We start from the raw sequence: 25895 nt of genomic DNA on the forward strand, positions 1-25895 counted from the left end.
ATAAAAAACAAACAAGAAATAATCAGTCTCTACAGGGCAAAATCTATTTTCTAACGTAAGCTGAGACAAATCTGTAAGAAAATGGTAGAAACACATACACACACCTATTTTTTTAAAGCACAATTGATACTATAGATTTTATTTTCATCAAAATTGTACATGCATAGTCAGTCAACCAGTTCTACAAGGTCTGTATAAAAAACAGCAGTCCCTTGCCTCATCTCCTTTCTCCTTTCATAAGCAATTACTTCCAACCCCTTTAGGTGACTACCTCTGTATCTCTAAACAATATACCTTTATTACTTGTTGAAATATCAGTCCCTTCTATTTAACATGAGGCTTCCGCTCTTACAAACTCCTAAGCTGCTCTCTGCATCCCTCATAATTCTTCCAATACTCCTAGTTTCCTAACATAGTAATAGTTACTATCAATATGCTGACTCTGTAATGCTACTCACAGTTGAGACAGGTGGTACACCCGTTACTTTTCCTGTTTTCAACTACATTTTGTTTTCCCGGAGTTAATAATTTTTCCTCATGCCCAACCCTGCCTCCCTGCTTGTTTTTTTTAAATGTACTTAATACTACCTCAATACCAGTACTCCCACACTGTTTTCTTCTTTTGTTCATTTGTGCTGTCCATTGTAGAATTTTTATTTCACACTGGTTTTCTTTCTGTCCTCACACTTTCCTCTCAAGAGATAAAAAATAACTCCCATTTATTTTATTGTTTTTAAAGATTTTTTATTAAAATATAGTTAACATACAATATAGTTAGTTTCAGGTGTAATTCCCACACTGTTTAAACCTTTACTTTTATGAAACACATTATATAGTCTACCAATTCCACTTTCTTAAAGAACTCTCCACTGGTCTTCCAAAACTCTTTGATCTGGACCAGTTGTTCTCTATGCTTGCCCAGTTTTTTTATATGAGATCTTTTACTATCATTCTGGGATCTCCATATCATCCTGGGGATTATTCCCCCTATTCTCTTGTGCTGGTTTTCTTGTTTCATTACTGCTTACTTTTTTGTTTGTATGTTTGTTTGTTTGTTATTTATTTATTCATTCATTTATTTATTTGTCCCATCCACTCAGAAAAGAAAGCACCAAACACATTCGCATCTTTTTTTTTAAGCAAATGACAAAGACCCAGTTTACCAGTTTTACTTTTTAAACTTAAGTCTGACTTATTTAAACAATTGTCAAAACTTACTAAGTTGCCAGCAATTCATGCACAACTAGAAAACATCCTCAATTTATATTAAATCAGAACTGTATTACCATTAATATATTAATATTTTTCACTACTAAATACTGAAAAAAATTGAAATTATTTTTGTGAAAGATTCATCCTGGCAATGTTAACTTCACAGCAGGCTCTATCACTACTTGGCTCACGTTTCAAACACAAAGTAAAAGCAGGTCCATGCTACTGGTAGTGTATGAAAGAGTGACAGCCACCTCAGTTTAATACAAAAGTAAAGAGCATCAGAGATTTATAATTTTAAAGACAAAAAAAAAAAAAAAAAGGTCCTATCATGTGGTCCCAACAATAAATTAAAAAGTCTATGACAAATAGGGCTTGAAAGGGCTGCATATAAATACTTTAGGTATGTTATACCGAAAGTCAGGTTCATTTGAAATCTTCAAAAAAATATTCCTGTTAATTCTGAAATGGTGAATGTTACAGTTAACATCTCTGTTACACGCGTGTGTTGAATTACTTGTTATTCAAGCGTAGCAACTGCTCCACACCATTTTACCCTTAAGGACTTTAAGTGGCCATCTTCTTCAACTTCTACTCTTTCTTGACCATTCTCGATAACTTTGTATCAAAAGAAGAAAACTCTCCTCCAAAAAGACGCAAATCCACTGAAGGCAGAGAAGAACGACCCTGTGCCTCGGCTGGTGCTTTCATGAGGGCCCCTCTGATTCCCAAATAGTCGCCAAATGGGTCTTTGAAGTAGTAGAATGAAAACGGGTCCCTTACATCAAAAATTCATCTGGGTACCAGAATGTAAAGCCAAATTCAAATGGGCTGTGAAAATGACTTCTACCTCCATCATTTAATCCTTCTTTGTTGTATTTGTCATAAAAGTCCCGTTATTTAGCACCTGAGAGAATTTCATACGCCTTGGCTACTGGAATTTCCTGTTTTTCATTCTCAGGATTTTTATTTGGATGCCACTTCAGTGCCAGTTTCTGGTATGCCTTTTTAAACTCCTTGGCTGAGGCATGTCTGCACACCTAGAACTTGGTAGTAATCCATCACGTTTCAGCAGGACATTGGACCGAGTCCGAGGATGCGGGACTGGTGGTAGGAAGGCGCTGGGTCTCCGCTGCTCCTGCTCGGTGACCGTGGCACCGACTCCTCACACTTTCCTTTCTCCTTTCCCCAACAATCTATTATCTGATTTTTGAGGAGTATACCGCTCAGTGGATACCTTAGTAAAAGGTATAGAAAGTAATTCTTGAGACTGTATATGGCTGAAGATGTCTTAATTCTACAGTCACAGTACGGCGACACTGCCTGAGAATATAATTCTGTTATTTTCTCCTTGGACTCTTTCTAGGCATTGCTCAATTATCTTACCAAGTGTTGCTGCTGAGAAGTCTGATGCTATTCTGTTTCCTAATTCTTTTAATGAAACCTCTTATTTTCTTCTCAGGAAGCTTGTATAATCTTCCACTGTCTTCAGTGTTGAATTTTAATAATTATGTGCCTTGGTGGGAATATTTTCATCCACTGCACTGGGCTCTCAAGTGGCCTTTCAATTAAAAATTCATCATTTAGTTCTGGAAAATACTGATGATTTATTTGGTGATTTTTCTCCCCTCTATTTCTCTGTTCACTTTCTGAAATTCCTTTTATTTGGACACTGGGCTTCTTAAACGTGACCCCTTATTTTTTCTTTCCAATAGTGTCTTCTGGGAGAAGTAGGAGAAAGCAGAAGAGGGTCATAATACTCAGTATCAAAACTTTCAGTTACTCCTCATTTTTAGTTCAGTGCCAACCACACTCACTTGTGCTTGACTCTGCAGAAAATGAACCTTCAATCTACTTTTAGGGCAAGAATGTATAACTGTGTCTTCTCTTTTCAGCCTCACCTCAAACTTATTTCCAAATTCCATCAATATCTGAGTCTTTGAGGGGCTCTGCAATGTAAATTAGAATGCTTTCCAGGTTTCCCCAGTGCTAGCTTAGAATTCAGCTTTCTCTGTTAAGAGAAAAGGCCTTTAAGTCTGTTGAGTCATTCAACGTTCATCAGATCTGTTAAATCATTCAACAGTCATCAGATACCTAGCTTCTGGTTGGCATTTTTGTCACTCCCATTCTTTCTGACCTTGTGGGTTAATGTCTTTAAACAAAAGTCTCTTTACTGTTAGTGAAATTTGAGGAGGGGATGAAACTAAGTGTGTGTCCAGTCATCTGTCTTTCATTGGAACACCCAGAAGTATAGTTTATAAGTCTAATATTAAAACCTGAAAGCACTAGCTTTTCCCATAAAGAGATAGAATGAATAAGTTTCATTAATCATATGGCAGAATTTCTTTTTATAAATATATCACTATTATAAATATAAACAATTTATATCTCTGCAATGGTTTCTGTATATTCTCTGTTAGCTTTAGAAAATACTTCACCGTCTACTCAGGGGTTCTCGTCTTTTGGCTGTAATACTTAGGTAATTACCGGGATTCTTTCCAAAAGAGAATGGAATCATAGAACAAAATATGTCATTTAATATTTTACCTCAAACTTTTCAACTTTAAACCTAAAATAATAAGATTAAATTGATCCCAAAGCCTTCTTTGTTTATCATACTAGGAAATTTCAGAATTCTGGAAGCAAAATGAAGAGATACAAGTTCAGAATATCTTTCACAGTTAGATTTCCATGAAAACCTTTGAATGATAGGTTAGTAATAGGCACAGACTAGTCTCCGATATACTGCTACCGACTTTGTAAAATAGATTTTTGCCTCTTTTCACATCCAGACACACAGGGGTATCAAAATGTAAATTATTTACTATTTCACAGGAAATGTGAACAAAGCATCTCCTATTTAAAGCCAAACTGAAACACTTTTTAATCTATGTACTAAGTTTCCTTCTCTGATAAACAGAGCAGTTAGGTAAGAGGGAAAATTTAACGTTTATTGAGTGCTTTCTTATGCTAGGTACTTTAACACATACAGTGTTTCATTTAATCTACAACAATTTTGACATTTTATTTTTTAATTTTACAGATGAATAAAATTATCTTCACAATAAGAAATTTTAGTTAATAATTAATAAGTAGTGGAATGAATCTGCCAGACTCAAAAGCACGAGTGCTAGTTAACTACAATTCTATGCTGCTTACATATTAATAAAATGGGGATACTAACCTGCAGAGAACTGTTGTGAAGGTTACATAAAATATGGCAACACAAGGGCACAAAAACATCTCCAATAATTATCCTCCTTACAAAAACTTGGGAGGTAAGATGCAAAGAATGGATAGGAAAAGTCAGACACAAAAATTAGGTGACAGGACCATAGTTGGCAAGTGACACTGCTGTGAAGTTAGATTGTTACTGACACCTAGTGGCCTCACTGTTACAGATGAAATAAAACCCAAATAAAACAAAACCCCCCAAAAAAAAGAAAAAAAAAGAAAAAAGAGAGGTACAATTTCAAATCCAGATGACCATCAATCTATATTTAGTAAGTCCTGTGCTTTATTATAAGCAATAGTAGGGTTTCCATCCATGCCATATCTTCACCATAAGCAATAATAAGCACTTGTAAAATAAGAAATCAAGGCTGAAAATGTTTCTGGTGTCTTCTTTGGAATGTTCCTTAGTAACCTATGTTTTATGTGGGAATCAGTCCCTTAACTTTGACCACTTCTTTACCACAGTCTAAGAAACTACGTTGGTGTGTGCACAGAAAAATTCCAGTAGTTCTTCTGAGAACCACTAAAGGTACTCAATTAAGTTTGATTCAATTGTAAAATATGAACGTTCTTTGAAGTTTAACGGTAAATGTTATGTCATGATGACTACATAAATACAAAAGAAAAAGAAATACAATAGTCTGTGAAATAAACTAAAATACCATATTTTACATAAAATACCATAACACATAAAAATATTTCACATGTACATTTAGTACTTTGACCCCCAAAAATATTATGTCTTTGTATGAGCAAGCAGGCTACTCTTAGATCCACCATGACATGCAGAGGAGAAACAAACAAACAAACAAATCACACATAACTGACATTAAAAGATGAGTGCAGAAAAAATTAAATTGACAGCCAACAGACTAAAACTTGAATCTATAATATCTTGCAATTCACCCTTGTTCAGAGCAGAGACTTCTAATAGGAATGATCCTCAGTTGTTCCGCTCACAAACGGAAATTTTTTGGCCTGACCCTCAGGGTCCTATAATAAGAACCTATAGAACTTGATTTCATTCACAGCTACTGCTCTGTGTGTGGGTGGGTCACTGTGCTTTAAGCCATTACTGTGGCTAGTAGACAGTGTAACCATAGGGAAAATTTATTCCCTGATATAGTAACCCTGCACCAACCTATCATAGTTATTTTGATGAATAATAAATAGAACCACAATATACAAAACATTAATAGAATACCAGTATTTACAGTATTAAATATGAGTGTTAAAAGTTGTATAAACATGCTATGTATAAATGGAGATAATATACGAAGTATAGCATGATTCTTAAAATACATGCTATACAGACTTATTTTTGGCTATTGACAGTAAGGTCTAAAATTTGTCCCAAACTTCAAATGTGCTTCTATTACTAGACCTGATAGGAAATCTTTGCTATAAATAAAAATTTTTCTAAAGTTATCATGTATATTGATGGCAAAAATGTAAACATTTAAATAAATCCTTTAGAAAAATGTAATAGAAGTAGATGCAGCAAGGTATTAGATACTTACTGTAAGGTTTTTTCTGACAGCAGAAACAAATGAAAACAAGAAGAAAAAAAGCAATGATATAATAAAAATCAAATGTTAAAAAAGCAAAGAAAAATGTGAATGGAAAGGAAATAAAGGTTGAAGATATACAGTATTTTGTGCGGTACCTTGAAGCCAGTCTACACCTTCTTGCAATCCTTCTCCTTTTATGGCATCACTAGCACTGAAATAAAAGCCGTAAGAAACATACCCATATATCATTACATCATAGAACTATAAAAATAAATAATTACAATTTTGCCATATGGCAATGATACATTCTAGTAGCATATATGGGCAAAACTGGTTAAGCATTTAAATTGAATATACATCGGAAATAAAAGCCTGAGTGTTCAGGAGCAAGACTAGAGAAATTACTCATATTTGCATTGGTATTATTGACAACTTGAATGACATTTGTGTAGGGAGCCGGAGCATTAAGGGTTAAGAAAATGTAACTTCAAGCAGAGTTTGGGAGGATCACTAAGGGGAACTCCGATAAGCATAAAGAACAAACAGACACCTGCTACCCTGGGAATGGGAAAATATCTGAAGGTCTAAGAACAGTCAGGGCCAAACTTTGAGAAAACATAACTAATCTGTACTTGCTGCCTCAGCCGCTTTATGTAACCTTCTTGTTTTTGTGTGTATAAAAGAAAGCTGAAAAATAAAGTAGGCGCAGCAGTCTAATTAGAACTGCTCGCCCTCCCGATCCCATCTTTGTCTCTTGTCTATTTTTTTCTCAATCCTCACTCCCCACTTCAGGAACCGTTCGTCTCGTCGGCAGGCTCCGACAAGTGGCGCCCGAACAGGGACCTGAATACTGGGGAATCAGTGAAGGACACCGCTTGCAAATGAGACGCGTCGAATAAGGTTGGTGAAAGCGGTGAGATACCATTGTCGGGAGTAAAATAAAATGGGACAGGGGAACAGTAAAAGGCTGTTTACCCACATATTAAGGAGCATGCTAAAAACTAGAGGAATTAAAACCAGTGAAGCACAGTTGCTTCGATTCTTAGAGTTTGTAGTACAAATATGTCCCTGGTTCCCAGAAGAAGGGACTTTAAACTTAGAAACTTGGGAAAAGGTGAGAGAGCATTTGCATGGGTATTATGATGCTCATGGACCCTCTGAAGTACCAGTAGACACTTTTTCCTTATGGAATTTGGTTAGGGATGTGATCGATCCTAGACATAAAGGAATCAGATACTCTAAAAATGACCAACCCAAACTGGATCCCCCTTGGAAGCAGAGGTGCAAAGATTACAAGCTGCACTCACTTCCCTCTCTGTTCAAATGCAGTTAGTTCAGGCTCGACAGACTGGGCCTTTATTAGAAGCTCAATCAGAATAGAAGCCTAGGTTACAATGAAGCTCTCCTCCAAGTGTAGTTGCAGGGCTAGATCCACTGCCCGAGGCCCCTATCAACAGAAAAAGATTCAAGCCGCCAAGCTGCTAGTACAGGAGCAACTTAAAAAGGGACACATTGCCCCCTCCAACTCCCCCTGGAATTCTCCCATTTTTGTTATTAAGAAAAAATCTGGTAGATAGAGATTATGACAAGATTTACAAAAAGTTAATAAAACCATGAAATTAATGGGAGCCTTACAGATAGGCTTGCCCTGTCCTGCAGCCATACCAAAAAACACATATAAAATTGTTTTGGACTAAAAAGATTGTCTTTATACTATACCTTTAAATCCTGATGACTGCCCTAGATTTGCTTTCAGTGTTCCTTCTGTTAATTTACAAAAACCTTTTAAGAGATATCATTGGCTAGTGCTACCTCAGAGAATGGCTAATAGCCCTACATGATGTCAAAAATTTGTATCAGCTGCAATAGAACCTACCCGAAGGGCATTTTCAGATATTTACATCATCCACTACATGGATGACATACTTCTTGCCCACTCTTGTGAACCAAAGTTGCTTGCTGCTTTTGCTCATTTACAAAAAAAGCTCCACAATTATGGGCTAGTTATAGCCCCAGAAAAAATTCAACAAGTGCCTCCTTACTCTTATCTGGGATATTGTTTAATGCCTCAGGCCATTGTGCCTCAAAAAATACAAATCCGGCGAGATTGTTTAAAAACATTAAATGATTTCCAAAAGCTACTGGGAGACATTAATTGGATTAGACCTCAGTTGCGGTTGACAACCGGTGAATTACAACCTTTGTTTAAAATATTACGTGGGAAAGCTGATCCTACTTCTCCCCGCGAGATAACACGGGGAAGAGGCTTTGCTTATATTTCTCCAGGTCCGGAAGAAAAACCTTTGTAAATTCCTGGTCGGTGTTAAACCATACCGTGAACGACAGCCCACAAAAGAGAAGACATCTATAGATACCCATCCACGCCCCTAGGGTGTGGAAAAGCTCTCACTTTCCGCAGCTGCAAAAGGACTTTCCACTTTAGACCCTGTTAAATGGATAAAGACTTTGGGTAGAGGGTTTGCTGGGGATATTGCTATTCTGTTTATTGTTCTGTTTGTTTTACATAGTCCTCAGATGTGGACAAATAGCCCTCCGACGGGCTGTAAATGAAATAACTACACGTTCTGTGTTTCTCATGCTTCAAAAACAAAAAAGGGGGAGATGTAGTCACACAACAGCCTAGCCGACTGTCCCCCCATGTCTTTCCTTAAGGAAAGAAGAGTCTGTAAGACTGTGCCTTTCTGGGACTCTGTTCCATCCTTGTGTTTACACCTTATGTCTCTCTGTCTGGTCCCCAAAAGATGGTTTGCAGCCAAAGACGGGTAAGATATCTCACGGGAGATACAACCTAAGCCAGGCGAAACCGAGTGGGGACCCCCAATGAGCTGCCTTAGAAGATCCAAAAAGGAGCCTTTCCTCCCCTTCCCCCTGCCTGGCAAAAGCCATTGCTGTCTCTGGCTTTCCTCTCTCACCTGATTGTGGGAGAAGTCATGAGGGCAATGAAGATCAGTTCTCTCCACTTATCTCAACAGAGCTGTTACAATATGAGTGACTTGACCCTGAGAAGGTAAGACATCATGGGACTTTATGCTTCGGCTGTTAACAGACAAAGGGTGATTGGAATAAACATTTTTCTGCTATGAGGTATGAGTCTCACAGACCGTGTAAGAAAAAATGTTACTCTTGACCTTATCCAGTTTCATAAAGAGGTCTTGACACTGCAAGAGACCTCTCCCTTAAACACCGATATAGCTGATACTCTCAACAAACTTGTCTCTAGCTTTCACAATGGATTTCCATCATACTCTTCAATGCTTCAACTTATGGCCCCCCCTTGTAATTCCACTTGTTGTGATCCTCCTGATACTGTGTTTCCTCCCCTGCATCACAAAAGCTGTGATGGGGATAGTCACAGATATTTATGGAGAAATTCACAAAATAAGGCTCCACATGGCTAATAAACCAAAAGCCACTGCCCCTGTCTAACCCCAAAGGAGATCGGTAGCCAATGACGGGTAATGATCAGTAAGCGTTTTTACAACCTAAGACAGGAGTCGGTCGTTGTGATGATCGATATCCAATGACGGGTAAGTAAAGGCGTCTGTACTGACTACCTAAGCCAGACACGATCTCAAACAAAATAAAAAAGGGGGATATGTAGGGAGCCGGAGCATTAAGGGTTAAGAAAATGTAACTTCAAGCAGAGTTTGGGAGGATCACTAAGGGGAACTCCGATAAGCATAAAGAACAAACAGACACCTGCTACCCTGGGAATGGGAAAATATCTGAAGGTCTAAGAACAGTCAGGGCCAAACTTTGAGAAAACATAACTAATCTGTACTTGCTGCCTCAGCCGCTTTATGTAACCTTCTTGTTTTTGTGTGTATAAAAGAAAGCTGAAAAATAAAGTAGGCGCAGCAGTCTAATTAGAACTGCTCGCCCTCCCGATCCCATCTTTGTCTCTTGTCTATTTTTTTCTCAATCCTCACTCCCCACTTCAGGAACCGTTCGTCTCGTCGGCAGGCTCCGACACATTTGGAAAAGTGTATCACTAAAAAGTTATTCTAGGACTATTATTCAGACTGACATTAACAAAACATATACTTTGAATTATTTTTCTAGTGGTGGAAAAGTTTTATAGAGTCCACCATCTTATTTTGTCCAGCCACAGGGAATCTATTGCATTTATTAGAAATGTTTGATTTAGGTTCTAACTTAGCCATAGAATAGAGTGATTTTATTTGAAATGGAATTGATATTTCTAGGGTATAAACCTGCAATATCTTTGGCAAATTGGTAGGATAAAAAAATCCCAGTAGCTTTCATTACTAGTTTTATATTTATTGGCTTCAGGAACCTGGAAAGGTTATTTAACTCTCTGTCTTCAGTTTTAGCATCTGTAAAATGGGGGAATACTACCCTTGACCTCATATGGTCATTATAAGAATTAAATAATTGGGATATGTATACAAAACACTTAAATCAGGGTCTTTTCATGGTCTTTCCATTTTTAAGAGAATAAACTCAGATCCTCATTGCAATGTTATTTTATAATCATAGTTTAATTATATAAACTAAAATAATAAAATGCAAAGGATTTTTAGAGTAGCAAATCAGTTTTTCCAAGACCCAGACTAATAGTTTTCCATAACATGTTACTGATTTAGTCAATTGCTTTCAAAATATAATCACATAATAGCAATTAGTATAATTAGATTTTCTGAATTAGGGTTCCTTGTAGTGTGCTGAAGCATGATTTAAAATGTACTAAATTATCTGAAAGAGTTAATTTGATTCTAATCAAAACTAAAATTACTTCCAGGGAATTACTTATTAGACTAAGAACATGACTTATCAAAATATTTTAAAATAGGAAGATAAACAAACAGTATGAGATATACAGACATTTAAATCAAACTATGGGTTATCCATAGCAATAGCTAAACATCAGTAACCGAAATACATCAAAAAATATCAGTGTATCGATTTTACCACACACCTATAGTTGCAAACAAGATTACAGTACCAAACAAGTAATACAATGAAGAAATACTTCCCTTTTGGTAGAGTATTTCTAAAAATGATGCATCTTTTCCTAACAACCCCAAATGTTTGAATTCTACTTTTCCTTTCTTTGTAACTAAATAAAAGCCAAAGTCTTTACCATGTCCTACAAGGCCCTGTGTGATATGGTTCCTGGTTATTTCTCAGTGGCCTCAGCTCCTACAAATTCCCACTAGATCTCTCTGCTTCAGCCAACCTGGACTTCTTGCGATTCCTAGTACTCCAAGCACATTCTCATCCAAAAGCCTTCTCACCCGCTGGCCATTCTGGAAAGCTATTGCTCCCAACCTTTGAGTGCACTGCTCCCTGACTTAAATTAGATCTCAATTACCTCTCATTGTTTATCTTATTATCCTACTTTATTTTTCTTCACTTTCCCAGCTGACATTTTATACAGCTATTTACCTGTTTTATTATCTGTCTCCCTCACAAGATAGTAAATAAGCAAAAATTTATACCTATTACACCAGGGACTGAGTCAAAGAACACACAATACTGCAGTCAGATCCTGACAATCAGAGTTGACTATATGTTTAGTATAATAGTCAAAAATAAACCATAAAAGTTTTCCTTTAATTTTCCACATTGTAATTCTCTATGATGTTTTTATTGTCCAATAAATTTGTTTGTACTTAAGGTAAGAGAGATGTAGTATTTTATCTCTGTATCACTGTGATTTCCTTTATCTCTAAAACTGGAAAAAAGGATAAACGTATTTTCCATTTTATACATGCTTTAAAAATATTGCAAAAATAAAAACAAATGAAGCACTAACTGGAAATTAGTGAGATATTCAGTTTGAATTAAGAAGAAATCAAAATAATAGACACTTTAAAACAAATACATGGCATTCTTCTGTAAGTTACTCAGTAAACATAGAAACTGGTAATACAATGTTCTACATCAGGATATTAGAGCATCAGGACATCACTTTTTCTCTCACTGAAAAATATTTAATGTCATAAATGAATAAATACATCTGTTAAGATTCAATTGCTAATTATTTTAATTAGAGATGTTTCCATTTGGAAAATTAACTTTTACTTCAAAATCAAAAGTAGGACTGTATCTTTTCCTAATTAGACCCACAGTTTTGAATGTTGCATTTTCTAACAAAGTACTCACAATACTTATTACTACAATGCAAAAACTAAAAATTGTTCTACTTCAGATGTTATCAATTTAGATACGATTTACCTAAATGATGTAGAGAAATGCAGTTTCCATCTGAAGATAATTCTCCAACCCATATCCCTCCTCTCTTTCCCAACAAAATACCACAGAACCTCAAATTCTAACTCAAGAATCATTTAACAAACATTGACTTTTCCTCTGATTCCAAAGTAAGGAGGGTTTTACTTAAGATATGCAGTGTTTCATTCCTGGGTAGTGGTGCTGGAGGCCTTGAGTACTGAGGAGTTTTCAGGGCGTTTTCAAGCTCTCTTCTATACTATTACTCTTTCAGCACCAGGGTTAGCTCTTAAAGTTCTTCCTGAGCTCTACCACCTTCTGCTTCATATTGTTTCTCCTAGAGGCAGTGGGCTTCTAGTGTTCAGTCTTTCTCCATAGATACCATCAAATAAAAAGGGGGAAACTGGCACGAGAAGGACATCTTGCAGCAGGGGGAGGTAGGTGGGCGGGTAGAAGGAGCTTAACATAGGTAGTGGTAGGCACTAAAGTCTCATTGGAATATTTTGGACACTGGAGTTAAATATATTAGTAAGAAATGGTTTTCCAAATTATAAATGTATAATAATTTCAGACACAAATTATTTATGAGTTCTACCTTATTAATATATCCAAATAAGTTTAATATTTCCATTTCTATTTATTCATATAAACAAGTATTTATTGTGAACCTACTAAGTAGCATGTACTACTACTATTCCAGGGGTTACAGAGTGAACAAAACTGGTAAAACCCCAGGTGTCATGGCACTAATGCCCTAGTGGAAGAAGAGAGACTATAAAACAAAAAGAAAAATAAAGAAGAGGTCACATGGCAATAGACAAACAAAGCAAAGTAAAGTGAAAACTAGGGCAGGGTAAGATATAGTGATATTTTAGAGTTATCAGAAGAGGTCTCTCTCCTGAAGGAAGGGCAATAGCAAGTCAGGAAAATTGTTTTGGAGAATGAGTCAGACAAAGGGAGTGACAAATGCAAACACCCTGAGATGGGACTGTGGCTGGCTGGTTCAATGTGCAGGAGGAAATCAGTGTGGGTGAAGTTGGTGAGTAAGTAGGCTAAGTTATTCTTTTAAAGAGCTGTTTTTCTATCCCCCAAAAGATGTCAAAAGGCTTTAACAGCAATATATTAACAGATACCTGCAATGCCACATTCTACAAAACAAGATCCTTAGCTCACATCCTACCTTGTTAGGTCACTTATAAAACGAGCTTAGAAAAGAAACAGTGAATCTTGATTTTTTTTTTTTTTCAGAATGATAAAATGAAAAGCAAATCTAAAACTTTACCAAATATGCCATGGCTTATCTTTGATGTTCTCTAAACACAGCAACTGAGACACTTTAACAGATGTCACTGCATCTCTAAGGTCCATTTTGTTTGCAAAGAATAAGATTGGTATTCGACGGTGCTTAATATCTGAAAGAGAAAATGAAACTATCATCACACTTCCAGCTTTTTGGTCATTTCCTCCCAATTCTTAAAATTGAAATTCACTAAAATTGTTTTCCAATCACTTCTTTCTATATTACATATACATAATAAACATTTAAAAACATATACTGTCATGCATGTATTTGAATGATATGAGAATTTAAAAAATACTTTTTGTAAGACTATCTGCCCTCTGGTTCAAGCTTTAAAACAAAGATGAGTGAGGTGGAAGTTGGGGGCTCATTAAGCAGTTACTGAGCAGCACCTACAGAAAGGTCAAATATTTTGTTTGTTTCGTTTTACTGTAAACAGAAAGGAGGCAAACTTTAAATAGAAGTAGAAAGAAGATAAACTGGAACCTGATTTTAAAATTTAGTCACAGCATTATAAGTAAAAAGCCAGACACTCTAACAAGATATTTTTATCTTGTTACAATTTTGGAAACATTTTTCACTGTTTTGAATGATAATTCATTTAAATAGTTCAAAATTCGGAAGATACAAAATGGTATATAGTAAAAATATCCCCCTCTCACCTTTGTCCCAGGCTATCCACTTTTCCTCCCTAAAATAGGCAACCCCACATCATCCATTTCTCGGCATCTTTTTAGAAATATTACATATGTGCAAATGTATTTTTATTCTTTATATAATACAAATAGTAGAAGACTATTCTCACGATTTTATACCTTTTGCATTTCACTTAATTTCATATATTGGAGATTGTCCCATACCAGTACATCTACAGCAGTTTCATTATTTTAACATTGTGAAATACTCTTTTAGTACTATATACTATAATTTATTTAACCAGAACTCAACTGAGATATATGTGTGTTGCTGCCAATATTTACAACTATAAACAACACTGTAATGAATAAGCTTGTACAAAGTAAATTTTGTAAATTGGCCAGTACATCTGCCGAGTAAATTTGAGAAGTAGAATTACAGGGTCAAAATATATATAAATTGCTATTCTGATAGATATTGATTATCAATAGCCTTCCCTTAAAAATTGTGTCAATTCACACTTAAACAACAATGTATAAGAATGAGTGTTTCCATTGATAGGTAAAAAGTACTAGCACAGTGTTTACTTATATTGTTTTGAGAAAAGTTAAGAATCTTTCTATTGTCTGTGTCTATAAAATAAAATAAAAATTAAAAAAAAAAAAGAATCTTTCTAAGTATTCAAAAGATGTTTATAATTCCTTTATTTATGAACTATCTTGGCATATCATTTGACATTTTTTTCTATTAAGTTTTTATTTTCATAATGATTTGTAAGAATACATTAAGGAGTAAGGAAATAAGTCTTGCAGCTATATATGATATGAATGATAAATAGTCTCCCTTGCTTGTCGTTTGCCTTTGTGTGCTCATGGTCTGTTCTGCAATTCAAAACTTTTTATGTAGTTATAGTCATTGATCTTTTTTTAAGATTTTGGGTTTTTGTTATAGTTAGAAAAGCCTCCTCTTGGCCCAAAATTATTTTTAAAAATTCCCCATACTTTCTTCTACTGCTGTAATAGTGTAATTTGTATATTTAAATATTTAGCCCAGTTGGAATTTATCCTGGAGCAGAGAGTGTCAGAATAGATAAGAAAGCAACATACAACTATATGATGTTTACAAGAAACACACTTTGAACACACTAACAAGATGAAAGTGAAAAGGATGGCAAAACATATTATACTACATATAAGTGTAAGAAAGCTGGCATGCCTACACTACTATCAGACAAAGTAGCATTAAAAATGAAGGGTATTATTAAAGAAAAAGAAAGGCATTAAAAATTATAAAAGGGTCAAGCAATCAAGAAGATAAAACAATTTTAAGTGTGTATGTATTTAATAAACAAGCTTCCAATTACATAAAGCAAAATTTGACAGTATTAAAGGGAAATACAAACAAATCCACAATCATAGGTGCATACCTCACTCCTCTCTCAGAAACTGACAGAACAAATAGACAAAAAAAATCAGTAAGAATGTGGAAGATGAGAACACTATCAACTATCATTGATAGAATTCTTCACCCAACAACAGCAAAATACACATCTATGTAATTGCAGATGGAATATTCACCAAGCTAGATCATACGTATGCCGGGCCATATATTTCGAAGGATGAAATCATACAGAATATGTTCTTTGATCAAATGGAATAAAACTAGAAACCAATAACAAAAAGATACCTTCAAAATTCCTAAGTATTTTGGAAATTAAATAATATACTACAAAAGAATCCAAGGGTTAAAGAGGAATTAACAAGTTAGAAAATACTTTGAACCGCATAATAAAGAAAATGAAATTATTGAAATTTGTGACATGTAGCTAAATCCTTTGAGAATATGTCTTGCTTTAAATGCTTATATCAGAAAAGATATAAAATTAATGATTTCCACTTCCATCTGAAAAAGAGATAATGAAACACTATGGAAGTAGAGACAGTTCGTAATAAATCAAGAGCAGAAAGTAATGATGAAAGAGGAAATTAACAAAGCCAGAAGTTCTTAAAAAATTAATAAAACCAATAAACTCTTTAAAAGACTGAGCAAGAAAGGAAGGAAACAAATTACCAACATCAGGAATAAAAAGTTGTATCAGATAGATCTTGGAGACATTAAAAATATAAGGAGAGGATGCTATAACCAGTGTTATGCCAATAAATTTGACAACTTAGATACATTAATAAATTTAGTCACAAATTACCAAAAGTGACCTAAGAAAAAATATATAACTTGAATAACCTAATATCATTTAAGGATTAGCATTCCTAAGTTACGCCTCCACTCACCCCAACAGACACAAAATCCTGACCCAGATGGCTTCACTGGTATATTTTACCTAACATTTAAGGAAGAAATAATACCAATTCTACACAAATCCAAAAAAAGAAAAGTAAAAAAAAGTATACACTCTCCAACTCATTTTATGAGGCCTCTATAACTCTGATGGGGACATTATAAGTAAATCAGATGAGGACATTATAAGAAAACGAAAAACCAAAAACTGGTGACATTAGCAGCACCGTAGCATGAGAGGACCTCCAGTCTCTCCTCCTGAAGTTACAAGATACACAACTATAATTCAGCAAAGGATTCCCTACTGAACACACACAGGCACCTGAGACATTGCACATTGCGAGAGCTGAAGGTGGGCTAATCTGAACACCAGCAGACAGGAAGCCGGGAAGAACAGAGACACAAGCCTCGTGCAGCAGCAGCCCATGCTCGCTGCCGCCCTAGCACTCCAGACAACAGTGACGGTTTCGGGTGCAGCCCCCACTGGGCACACCAGACCGGATGGACAGAGACAGCAATCAGGTCTGGGTGGCTAGCACACATTGAGGCTTGGCCAAGGTCAGGGTCAGAGAAATGGTGAAAAAAAGTTGCAGAACCAAGGACTCTGCAGATGTGGGAACCACTCAATCCCCTGTGGCCCACCTGGCAATAAAATCCTCACTTGGCAGAGAGCAAAAGGGTTGGGGAAAAAACTTTACAAGCCAAGTGGTCTGTACTTGCTGTGGCTCAACCCACGAGGAATAGCAGAAGCACAGACACGCAAAATCGCCACCTCCCCTCCACCCCATCGCCCAACCCCCACTGAGAGCAGGACTGCTGGCAGATTCTGGCTATCGGAAGGCGGGAACACATAGGAGACCCACAGCCCACCACTTTCAATCCACGAGAGTGGTACCCCGAGACTGAGGTGACCAGGTCGCAAAGGGGACGCCTACCTCCTTGGGGAATACGGAGGCTTTACCACAGCCAAGGCGACACTACCCAACAGAGATCCCCCCAAACCCTAGCAGTGCAGGTAAGACAAAATAAAAATTATGCTTCAGCGCCACCTTCTGGAAAATAAAAGAAACAACTGTATTTATCAACCTGATTAACAAGGAAGTGTCAAACTCTTACAAAACTTTTAATTCCCACAAATGCCCAGTTAATTAATCCATCAAACACAATGAATAACCAAAATAACAAAAGAACTCATATTGAAAATAAAAAAAATATCCAGAAAATAAACACATGGAAGAATGTGATTTAAATGACAGAGAATTCAAGATTGCAGGTCTGAAAAAAACTCAACAAGACACAAAAAAACTCACAAAGGCAATTCAACAAACTCAGAAATACAATCAATGAACAAAAAGAGTTCTTCAACAAAGGCACTGAAACTACCGTGTTTTCCTGAAAATAAAAAAATTAATATAAGACCCAGTATTATATTGTCTTATTATATTATATTATACTATATATTATTTTATAAAGACCCAGTCTTATATTATAGTAAAATAAGACCCATCTTATATTATTATATTACATTAATTACATTATATTATATTATTCTCAGTTTTATATTATAGTATAATAAGACTGGGTCTTGTATTAATTTTTGCTCCAAAAGCCGCATTAGAGCTGATTGTCCGGGTAGGTCTTATTTTCAGGGATACATGGCATTAAAAAGAACCAAACAAACTCTGTAGCTGAAGAACTCAACAAAAGAGATGAAGAATGAATTACTGACAGAAGAAATAGAGCTGACCAGATGGAGGAAGGAATTAGTGACATAGAAGATAAAAATTTTGAAATGACTCAGGTGGACGAAGAGAGAGAATAGAGAGGGGAAAATAAAAAAAAGAAAGAACTCTACGAGAATATCTGACTACATTAGAAAGAGCAATATAAGAATAACGGGTATATTAGAAAGAGAAGAGTGAGAGAAGGGAACAGAGAGGCTATTCAAACAAATAATGAGAACTTCCCAAAAGTATGGAAAGAACTGAATTTTCAAATTCAAGAACCTAACAGGACACATAATTATCTCAATTCAAAAAAGGTCTTCTCCAAGGAAAATTACATTAAAACTGTCAAAAATTAATGACAAAGGAAGAATTCTCCAGGCAGTTAGGGAAAAGAAGACGGTGACCTATAAAGGAAATGCCATTAGATTATCATCACGTTTTTCATCAGAAACTACAAGCTAAGAGAGAGTGAAATAAAATATTCAAATTATTGAGAGAGAGAAATCACCAGCCAAAAAAAATATACCCAGCAGTTATCCTTTAGATATAAAGGAGAAATAAAGACTTTTCCAGACATACAAAAGATGAGGGAATTTGCCACCACAAGACCTGCATTACAGGAAATACTGAAGGGTATTCTTCTACCTGAAACAAAAAGACAAAAGAAAATAAAAATATGATCAAGACGACTAACAGATACACACAAGCAGGAAATTGCAATCCTTATTCAGAATAGGGTATCAAACACGTAAATATAACATAAAGGTTAAAGGAGTTAAAAAATTAAAAAAAAAAGAAGACAATGTAGAAATGGCCTCACAGCACAAAAAGGGATAATCTATGACAACAAAAACATGAAAGGGTGGGGTAAAGGTCTGAATTTGCAAAGGGGAATGGAGATAAGATGCATGCTGAAGAAAAAAGACGATTATATATATGAAATTTCTTTTACATAAACTTAACGGTAACCACTCCAAAAAAAATCTAAAACTGAGATACATAACATAAAGAAAGAGGAAATGGAGGTAAAAATCATAAAATACCACCTGATAAAAATAACAGACAGAAAGACAAGGGAAAAGAATGGAGATGCAGAGTTACCAGAAAACAAGAAATAAAATGGCTATGGGAAATCATCATATATCAATAATCACCCTAAATTTAAATGGACTGAACTCACCAATTAAAAGTCAGAGAGTAGCAGGTTGGACCAAAAAAACCAAACTCAACTATATGCTGGAGACAGATCTCAGCTTCAAGGACAAGCACAGACTCAAAATGAAGGTGTGGAAAATGATACTCCAAGCAAACATCATCCAGAGGAAAGCAGCGTAGCCATACTTACATCTGATAAAATACATTTCAAGATAAAAGAGGTAACAAGAGACAAAGATGGACATTTTATAATGATAAAGAGGATAATACATTAAGAAAACATAATTCTTATTAATATAAATGCACCCAACATGGGAGTAACAAAATATATAAAGCAACTACTAACAGAACTAAAGGGAGACACTGACAAAAACACAATAATAGTAGGGGACCTAAATACTCCATTAACAGCTATGGTTAGATCATCCAAATAGAAAATCAAAGGGAAATAAACATTGGCCTTAAATGACACATTAGACCACACAGACATAATCGATATTTACAGAGCTTTCCATTTCAGAACACCATAATACACATTCTTCTCTAGTGCTCATGGAACATTCTCAAGGATAGACCGATGTTGGGACACAAAATTGGCCTCAAGAAATTTAAGAAGACTGAAATCATACCAAGCATATTCTCCAACCACAGTGCTTTGAAATTGGAAACCAACTGACAAAAGAAAGCGGAAAACCCACAAATATGTGGATAATAAACAACAATCTACAAAACAATAACTGCGTCAAAGAAATAAAAGAAGAGCTCAAAAGATACATAGAGACAAATGCGAGTGACAATACAACATACCAAAATTTTTGGGATAGAGCTAAAGTGGTAATAAGAGGGAAGTTTATATCATTATAGACCTACCTAAAGAAACAAGAAAAATCTCAAATAAACAACCTAACATTTCACCTTAAAAAAACTAGAAAAAGAACAAAGCCCAAAGTCAGTAGAAGGAAGGAAATAATAAAAATTAGAGCAGAATTAGATGAAATAGAGAACAAAAAGACAGTAGAAAAAGTTAATGCAACAAAAAGCTTGTTCTTTGAAAAGATTAATAAAATTAAACCTTTGGCTAGACTCACTAAAGGAAAAAGAAAGACTTAAATAAACAAAATCTGAAATAAAACAGAAGTTACAATGGATACCACAGAAATACAAAGAAATACAAGAATACTATGAAAGACTACATGCCACCAAATTTGATAACCTAGAAGAAATGGACAAGTTCTTAGAAATATATAACCTTTCAATACTGAATCATTTAGAACTGGAAAATATAAATAGAATGATCAATAGTACAGAAATTGAAACAGTCATCAAAAACTTCTTCAAAAATAAAAGTCCAGGACCAGACTACTTCACTAGTGAATTCTACCTATCATTCCAAGAAGATTTAATATCTATCCACCCTTCTCAAACTCTTCCAAAAAATTGAAGAAAAGGCAATAGCTCCTAACTCATTTTATGAAGACATTACCCTGATACCAAAACCTGGCAAGGATGACACACAAAAAAAGAAAATTACAGACCAGTATCTCGGATGAATACTGATGCAAAAATCCTAAACAAAATATTAGCAAATCAAATGCAATACATTTAAAAAATTATATATCACAATCAAGTGGGGTTCATTCAGGAGTGCAAGGATGGTTCAACATATGCAAATAGATCTATGTGACACACTACATTAATAAAATAAAAAATAAAAATCATATGATCATATCAATAATGCAGAAAAAGTATTTCACAAGATACAACATCCATTTATGATTAAAACACTCAATAAAATGGGTAGAGAAGGAAAGTACCTCAACATAGTAAAGGCCACAGATGATAAATCCTCAGCTAATATACTTAATGGTGAAAAACTGAAAGCTTTTCCTCTAAGATCAGGAACAGGACAAGCATGACCACTCTCACTACTGTTACTCAACACAGTATTGCAAGTCCTAGGCAGAGCAATCAGGCAAGAGAAAGAAAGAAAACCATCCAAATTGGGAATGAAGAAGTCAAACTGTCACTTTTTGCAGATGACATGATTCTTTATATAGAAAACCCTAAAGACTCCACCAAAAAGCTATTAGAATAATTAAAAAATGCAGTAAAGTTGCAGAATACAAAGTCAATGTAGAAAATCCACTACGTTCCTATATATTTATTAACAATGGAATTTTAGAAAAAGAAATGAAAAAACAATTTCATTTGCAATTGCAATAAAAAGAATACCTAGGAATAAACTTAAAGGATGTGACGGAACTATACACTGAAAACTACAATACATTACTGAAAGAAATTGAAGAAGATAAAACAAAGACGGAAAGATAGTCTGTGTTCATGGGTTGGAAAAACCAACGTAGTTAAAATAACTATATTACCCAAAGCAATAGACAGATTTAATACAATCCCCATCAAAATCCCAATGGCATTTTTTAATGAAATAGACAAAAAAAAAATCATCAAATTTGTATGAAACTACAGAAAAACCCCAAATAACCAAAGCAATCTTGAGAAAAAGGAACAAACCTGGAGGCATCACACTCCCTGACTTCAAATTATACTACATAGCTACAATAATCAAAAGAGGATCGTATTGCCAGAAATACAAACACAGAGACCAATGGAACAGAACTGAAAGCCCAGAAATAAACCTACATGTATATGGGCAACTAATTTTCAATAAAGAAGCCGAAAGCATACAATAGAGAAAAGAAAACCTCTTTAATAAATGGTGCAGGGAAATTTGGAAAGCTACATGAAAAAGAATGACTAGACTGCTATTTGATACCAATCACAAAAATTAACTCAAAATGGCACAAAGACCTACACATAAGACCTACATATAAGAAACAATAAAATACATAGAAGAAAACATAGGTCTAAACTTATGGACGTTGGTCTCAGAGAGGATTTTATGAATTTGTCTCCAAAGGCAAGGGAAGTAAAAGCAAAAATAAATGAACAGGACCATATCAAACTAAAAAGCTTCTGCATTTCTGCACAGCCAAAGAAACCATCGACAAAACAAAAAGGCATCAACCCAATGAGAGAACAATACCTCTGGTAATGGGCTATGATCCAAAATATATAAAGAACTCATACAACTCAAAAACAACAAAAACAAATAATTTAATTAAAAAATAGGCAGAAGACTGAACACTTTTCCCAAGAAGACATATAAATGGCCAAAAGATACATGAAAAGAAGTTCAACTTCACTAGTTATTAGGGAAATGCAAATCAAAACCACAATGAGATACCATTTCATACCTGTTATGATGGCTATTATCAAAAAGACAAGACATAACAGTGTTGGAGAGGATGCAGAGAAAAAGGAACCCTCATACACTGCTGGTGGGAATATAAATTGGTATAGCTATTATGGAAAACAGTATGGAGGTTCCTCAAAAAATTAAGAATACAGCTACCATATGACCTAGCAGTCCCTCTTCTGGGTATGCATCTGAAAAATTTGAAAACATTTATTTATAAAGATATATGTACGCCTATGTTCATTGCTGCATTATTCATAGTAGCCAAGACATGGAAAAAACTTAAGTGTCCTTTGATGAATGAATGGATAAAGATGTGGTACATATACACAGTGGAATATTACTTGGCCATAAGAAAAGATGAAATACTGCCATTTGCGACATCATGGATGGATCTTGAGAGTATCATGCTAAGTGAAATAAGTCAGATGGAAAAGGACAACAACCGTATGATTTCAGTCATATGAATGATATAAAACAGAAAGGAACAAATGAATAAAGAACACGAACAAAACTCACAGACACAGACAACAGTATGGTGGTTACCAGAGGGAAAGCGGGTAGGGAGAAGTTGAAGAGGTCAAATCTATAGTGATGACAGAAGACTAGACTTTGAGTGATGAGCACACAATGCAGTACACAGATGATGTATTATAGAACTGTATACTTGAAATTTATATAATCTTATTAACCAATGTCATGCCAGTAAATTTAATTGAAAAAAAAACCAAAACCAAAACCCTCATGAGCACAAAACCAAAAATCTTTAACAAAATTTTAGCAAATCCAATTCAATAATATGCATAAAAATTAATATTCAAATGAGGTTTAATCCAGGAATGTAAGATTGGTTTTATACATGGAAATTAATAATGTAAATTGCATTATCATTTTAAAATGTAGAAAAAGAATCGGAAAAATGTAACATTAGTTTATGATGAAAGCTTCCAAAAAATTAGGAATATAAAAAATTTCCTTAACCTAATAAAGATGTATAGAAAACCCCTACAATTAACATTATTCTTAATGGTAAAATATTAAATGTAACGAATGGCAATAAGATATGGAAATAACCTAAGTATCCACTGATGGATGGACGAATGGATAAAGAAAATGTGGCACAGAAGTAGATAAAGAAAATGTGTATAGGTATATACAATGGAGTATTATTCAGTCATAAAACAGAACACAGTCCTGTCACTTATGACAACATGGATGGGCCTCGAGGGCATTATGCTAAGTGAAATAAGTTAGGTAGAGAAAGACAAATACCATATGCTCTCACTTATTTGTGGAATCTAAAAAAAAACAAACAAAAAACAAGCTCATAGATACAGGTAAAAGATTGGTGGTTGCCAGAGGCAGGGGGTAAGAAGTGGGCAAAGTGGAAAGGTACAATCTTCCAGTTATAAATTAATAAATTAAGTCCTGGGATGTAATTTACAGCATGGTGACTATAGTTAATAATAGTGTATTGCATGTTTGAAAGTCACTAAGAGCTAGATCTTAGAGAGTAGTTCTCATCACAAGCAAAAATAAATAAATAAATAAATAAATAAATAAATAAATAAATAAATATATTTTGTAACTATGCATGGTGACGGATGTTAACTAGACTTATTGTGTTAATAATGTCACAGTATATACAAATATCAAATCATTATGTTATACACATAAAAAAATCTTTAAAACACATATATTTCACAGAGGCTTTATATCTAGAATATATAAAGAAACTAATATAATGTTACATGTCAATTATATCTCAACAGCAACAAAAAAAATGGGAATACAACAAGACTTACCACTTCTATTCAACATTGTACTGGAGGTCCTAGCCAATGCAATAAAACAAGAAAACGAATAAAAAGGTAAAAACTAAAAAGGAAGCAGAATGTTTTTTGTTGTCGTTGCAGGAGACATGATTTTATACACAGAAAATTCTAAGCAATCTACAGAAAAATGATTAGAGTAAATAAATTTAACAATATTCTAGAATACAAAGTTGATATTTTCACAAACTAGCAATGAACCATTAAAATATGAAACAAAATGTACCACTTAAAATAGCTTCCAAGCGGCGCCCGGCTAGCTCAGTCGGTAGAGCATGAGACTCTTAAAATAGCTTCCAAAATATAAAAAATATAAATTGAATGAAAGATGTGTAAGACTTTTACATAGACATCTGTGAAAGATAACTTAAATTTGGAAAAGCATGAATAAGTGAGATGACATACCATGCTCATGAGTTTAAACATTCAATGTTAAGTCTAATGTTAAATGTCAATTATCCCCAAATGCAATAAAAATAAATCTCAGCAGGGTTTTCTTTACAAATTAACATGCTGATTTAAAAATTATTTAAAAGTATGGAAGACCTAGAACTACCAAAATAATTTTTCAAAAGCAGACCAGGATTGGAAAATTTATCTTATCTGATTTCAAGATTTATTATACATCTATAATAATCAAGACCGTATGAAAGGACATGAAGAGATCGATGGAACAGAACAAAGTCCAGAAATAGATCTACCTATATACAGTCAAATGATATTTGATAAACTTTGAAAGTCAAGCGATTTTGACAAGTAATTCAGTGGAAAAGGAAATTTTTTCAACAAATGGATTCTGAGACAACTGGGTATGTGTATAAAAAAAAGCACAAAAATTAATTCAAGATGGATCCCAGACCTAAATATAAAAGCTAAAACTATAAAGCTATTATAAGAAAACATAGAATATCTGAGCAATCTTAGGATAGGCAAAGATTTCTTAGAGAGTACATAGAAAAAAATGTATATATATAAAAATGATAAGTTAGACTTCATAAAAACTGGATACATCTATTCATTAAAAGGTACTGTGAAGAAAATAAAAAGGAAGTCACAGACTGAAAAAATACCTTTAAAACACATATATTTGACAGTCTTTAAATCTAGACTATATAAAGAAATCTTATATATCAATAAGAAGAAGACAAATAACCTAATTCAACAAATGGGCAAAAGATTTAAAACAGCATTCTTTAAGAGAATGAATAGATTGGCCAATAGAACAAGAAAAAGTTCTCAACATAATTAGTCATCAGGAAAATGCAAATTAAAAGTACAATTAGATCCTACTATACATTCAGGAGAAAGATTGAAATGAAAGAACCTTAACATCATTCACTGAAGAGGATGTGGAACAACTGAAGCTCTTATACATAGCTATTGAAATGCAAGATAGTATTAACTTCATTGAAAAATTATCTGGTAGTTTCTTAAAATATTATCCATACATCTACCCTACGACCCAGCATTACCGTTACTAGGAATTTATCCAAGACAAATAAA

At 34.5% G+C, this 25895-nt stretch overlaps 1 protein-coding gene and 1 pseudogene across 4 annotated transcripts in view; both read right to left on the bottom strand.

Moving 5' to 3' along the window:
- Positions 1–25895, bottom strand: part of ARL6 (ARF like GTPase 6) — a 43280-nt gene that overhangs the window by 528 nt on the left and 16857 nt on the right. For all 4 annotated transcript variants that reach the window (XM_019757218.3, XM_088794041.1, XM_074333146.2 and 1 more), the window contains 2 exons: positions 13456–13585; positions 6113–6168 (listed from right to left, as the gene is read on the bottom strand). In XM_019757218.3, coding sequence (XP_019612777.1) covers positions 6113–6168; positions 13456–13585 — 186 coding nt within the window. The remainder of the gene's footprint in view (positions 1–6112; positions 6169–13455; positions 13586–25895) is intronic.
- On the bottom strand, positions 6–6103 carry LOC109461194 (dnaJ homolog subfamily B member 6 pseudogene; annotated as a pseudogene).

This window comes from Rhinolophus sinicus, chromosome 17 (genome assembly GCF_057876585.1).
Source record: "Rhinolophus sinicus isolate RSI-liver-muscle chromosome 17, RSI-T2T, whole genome shotgun sequence".
Lineage (NCBI taxonomy): Eukaryota > Metazoa > Chordata > Mammalia > Chiroptera > Rhinolophidae > Rhinolophus > Rhinolophus sinicus.